This window comes from Crocodylus porosus, unplaced genomic scaffold (assembly GCF_001723895.1).
Source record: "Crocodylus porosus isolate Cpor-Errol unplaced genomic scaffold, CroPor_comp1, whole genome shotgun sequence".
In the NCBI taxonomy this organism is placed as follows: domain Eukaryota; kingdom Metazoa; phylum Chordata; order Crocodylia; family Crocodylidae; genus Crocodylus; species Crocodylus porosus.
In genome coordinates, this window is record NW_017728928.1 from 3,089,950 (window position 1) to 3,094,009 (window position 4,060).

The 4,060-nt window shown below is 44.9% G+C and overlaps 1 protein-coding gene across 1 annotated transcript; it reads right to left on the reverse strand.

Moving 5' to 3' along the window:
* Positions 1–358: 358 nt before the first annotated feature.
* On the reverse strand, positions 359–3,775 carry KCNJ2 (potassium voltage-gated channel subfamily J member 2). The gene has a single exon (XM_019542332.1). It carries the CDS (start codon positions 3,024–3,026, stop codon positions 1,749–1,751), a length of 1,278 nt encoding a protein of 425 aa, XP_019397877.1. The 5' UTR covers positions 3,027–3,775; the 3' UTR covers positions 359–1,748.
* Positions 3,776–4,060: the final 285 nt, after the last annotated feature.

Consider the following 4,060-nt stretch of genomic DNA (forward strand, 5'->3'; position numbering starts at 1 on the left):
GCTAAGTTACAGGCTTGATCTTAGAGGCACCAAGAATTTTTAAGCTTTTTTGGTCGGGGAGCCAAAATACCATTGGAGCTATGGCTTTCATGTAAGGTTACAAAAGCTATTCAAAGGCTTGGTGACATATTACATCCACTGATAATTCAGCTGATGTTGATGGAGGGAGGGGGGGTACAGGAAGGAGGTAGGAGAGGGAAACTCTTTTACAGTATTATCCTCTTCAAATAATCCCTTTTTCATACAATCCAGAAAACACTTTGCCTGACACCCTTGCCCTGCCAAAGAGAAGCTTTTCCACTCGGATCCCTCTGCCGTTTCACACTGATTTACCACCGTTTTTGGTTTGTTTTTTTTTCCCCTCCTTCCCCGCATGTCACTCGATTCACCTGCACCTAAATGTCTATTCCAACCCAGTTACCCTCCAGCACGGCCCAGTGCCTTTGCACGTCTCTGGTGGAGTTTAACTAGTCAACATAATGACAGTCGATTTTTATTCGGTCGCGGCCTCCAGCACATCTGATGGCTCAGTTTTCAGATTGCTGGGTCAGCTTTAAGAGGGCTCGAAGTTCGAGAAGCAGGTCTGGAATGTGTGCAGAGTAACACTTGACCTTCTGCTAGAGTCCTGCTAGTGTTTCGCTAACAGGAAAGAGCAGATGTTTGCTTCCCCGACCCCCGGCACAGCCCCTCGTTTCTTCTTAGAGAAGAAAAGCAGAGGGGCCGATGTGCCGCACAGGGCGGGAAGAGGGGGGGAAAAATACAGTCTTGCTTTACCTAGATCCAAGTTTTGAGCTTTGCTTTCTGAATAAGGTGCAAAATAAGGGCCTTTGCAAATGTCAGAGGTTCAGAATTTGTGGTTTTGTTTAAAGCAGCCCGTTTCTTTTCCATAAGCTCCACTGTGCAAAAATGTGCATTTTCTTTGGTATCCACTTAGGTAGTTTTAACTTAAAATTTGAGATACAGGATGAAATTCTCCCCCTCCCTCTCCCACCCCCCCAAAATAAAAATAAAAACTGTTGCTGGAGGCTATCAATTGGCCTTATGTTACATAATGCCCCTTATGTAACTGGAAAAAAAAAAAAGAAAGAGAAATTGATTCTAGCTATCAAACTACTGGCCTCAAAAGAAATTCAGACTATCTGGCAGCATTGGCCTTACTGAAGTGTGATCACGAGCTTTTTTTCAACCCACAAAGTTGAACACTGACTGTTTTTTAAATTACACAAGAGAAAAAAAAACAAAACAAAACTACACTGCAACAAAATAACAATTTGTGTTCATGTAGTTAGCAGCAGCTTTTAAAAAAAAAAACAACAACAATAATAATATTAATAATAATAATAAGGCAGATTCTTGCCTTTGTTATGCCATTAAAAACATTCTTGTTCCCTAGAGAGAAGCATTCTGGAAAAAGTTGAAAAAAAAATATATATATAACCCAACCAAAGCTTGCCTGCAAGTTCAAGTTTTGTAAAAAAATATATACATAATTTATTCTACAACATATGTGCCTTCTGGTCATGCTTAGACATGTTTAGTGCTTTGTGTTTAGAGTTCACTTTCTGTTGTCCCTTCTCTGAAGGCAGCCTTAAAACCAGCCTCGGTTTCTCGGGGCTGCTTGCTTTCACGCCACTCTTCAACAGTACCGTCATCTGAAAACTGTTTCGGGCCGACTTCTCGGGTCAACTTATCTTTGACTGATAGATTTTTCTTTTAAACCACAAGATAACAGAGGAAAAGTCAATCAGTCATATTTCAGATTCCCGCCTTAACGGCCTAGGTTCTAGCGGCACCCCAACCGGGTTGTGACGGTCCAAGTCAGGATGCGTGTCCGTGCTCATGCTCTCGGGCACCCCATTGTCACTCTCCTCCTCCTCTTTGCTGGTGAGGGCTACTTCGTTCTCATAGCAAAAAGAGTTTGCATTGGAGAGGATGTATTTCTTTTCCGCTAAGTCTCTGGCACTACAAAGGGGCGTGTTGGGCACTTCATATGTTTTGTGGAACCTAGAATAGTCCACTTTGTAGTAGTTTTTCTCTTCAAAGAGTACAGGCTCATAACGGTGTCCCCAAAGGATTTCATTCGCCAGGTAGGAGCTCCGGCACTGAGTCGTCATGGCTGTAGCTTCCACCATGCCCTCTAAAATGACTACGATTTCAAAGTCTGCATTGTCCATGTCCTGCTTACTCAGGTCATACAAGGGACTGTCTTCATCTATTTCATGGACTATTGTAATTGGGGAGACCAGGAAAATGCGGTCTATCCCACTGTCAAACCCCACATTGATGTCTATTTGATCTAAAGGGATGTACTCTCCTTCCGAAGTGATTCTGGATTTGAGTAGCTGGGCCCTGACATGCGCCTCCACCAAGTGGCTTTTCCTCAGATTCCCAACACGCCACATGAGGCATAGCTTCCCATCCCTCATGGCCACCACAGCATTGTGGCTGAAGACCAGAGTCTCGTTTCTCTTTTTGGGCTTAGCCATCTTTGCCATGACAGCACCAATGATGAAGGCATCAATGATGCAGCCTACTATAGACTGGAAAACCACCATGAAGACCGCAACGGGGCACTCATCTGTGACATACCGAAAGCCGTAGCCGATGGTTGTCTGGGTCTCGATGGAGAAGAGGAAGGCTGCAGTGAAGCTGCGCACTTGATTGACGCAAGGCATTTCTGGACTCTCCAGATCCCCATGCAGCAGAGCGATCAGCCAAAATACACAACCAAAAAAAAGCCACGATAGGATGAAAGTCAGGCAGAAGATCACCAGCATCCACCTCCAGCGGATGTCTACGCAGGTGGTAAAGATGTCTGCCAGGTAACGTTGTCCTTTCTCTCCCACGTTAATGAACTGGACATTGCAGTGGCCGTCTTTTTTGACAAAGCGGCTCCTGCACTGTTGCCTGGTATGTACCTTGCTCTTCCCATTCCCGAAGCCATTGGCAACCGCCATGGTTGCCAGCTTCATGCCGTCCTCTTCCGAAGACACGATGCTGTAGCGGTTGGTTCGCACGCTGCCCATCACTACTGCTGTGGACCGAGGTGCTTCTGCTTTAGAAAACAGTCCGAGTTTCTGCAAAAACCTTTGGAGAAACAGTTTTGAAAGTTCTAGAGGGACACACGCACACAGAAAAAGTGGGGAGATTTTGGAGTCCCCAGGGATCCTTGGATCTACCAAGGAGAGTCGTCTGACATGTAGCGTTTAGCGTTGGAGCTGCTCGTCCGTCAGGGAGAGAGCATGGTCTGCAAAAGAAAGAGACATTGCACGTTAGAACTCAAGGGAGGAGAACAGTCGATCAAAGCTGTGCAAATAAGGACCATTGTCTGCAAATCCACAGGCGCAGCTTTGCAGTCTATTCATTTCTAGCCACGCCATTCCCTTGGGATACACAAGTTCTCTGCGTCTGTGGTTTCACACCGACACAACTGACATTACTGGTATAAACAAGCTGTTACTCTTCCCGGGGTGAGCACAGAGGAGAACAAGTCTTGCAAGCCTATAGGTTATATTAATTTATAAAAAAGGGGAATATGATTATTTCTCCAGTATTTACAACTGCACCTCCTGTAAAGGGGGCGGGGGATTATTTTTAACGTGGGTCAGTTCAAAGCCAAAGAATTGCTGAGGCTGTTACAAGTACGCATCTCAAGCTCTATTCTGACCAATAGGGAAGGATAGGGAAGAAGTGCATTGAAGGAATAATGTCAGGTATCCAGGTGGCAGCTGTATTGGTCTAGAGGCAATCAGGACTCGCAGTAGAGATGATACCTTTTTGTTAGACCAACAAGATGTTTGCAAAGATATTAAAGACATTGTTTTGCAAACATCTTGTTGGTCTAATAAAAGGTATCATCTCTACTCCGAGTCCTACAACTGGACACAATGAATGCATCTTCCTTGGATCCACAAAATTACACCTGTTCCAAATTTGGCCCTCTGCTCAATAGTAGGCTGTGCGTTCATTGGCAATAATCAGTGCCAAACCGGCTTTTCTTCCTATTTTAGGCTGGAGCTCCAGACATGCAAGAGGACGTCTCGAGTTTTCAAATTCACAG

What these genes read in the sequence shown, in the direction of transcription:
- KCNJ2 (XM_019542332.1), bottom strand. Translation starts at nt 3,026, where the DNA reads ATGGGCAGCGTGCGAACCAACCGCTACAGCATCGTGTCTTCGGAAGAG.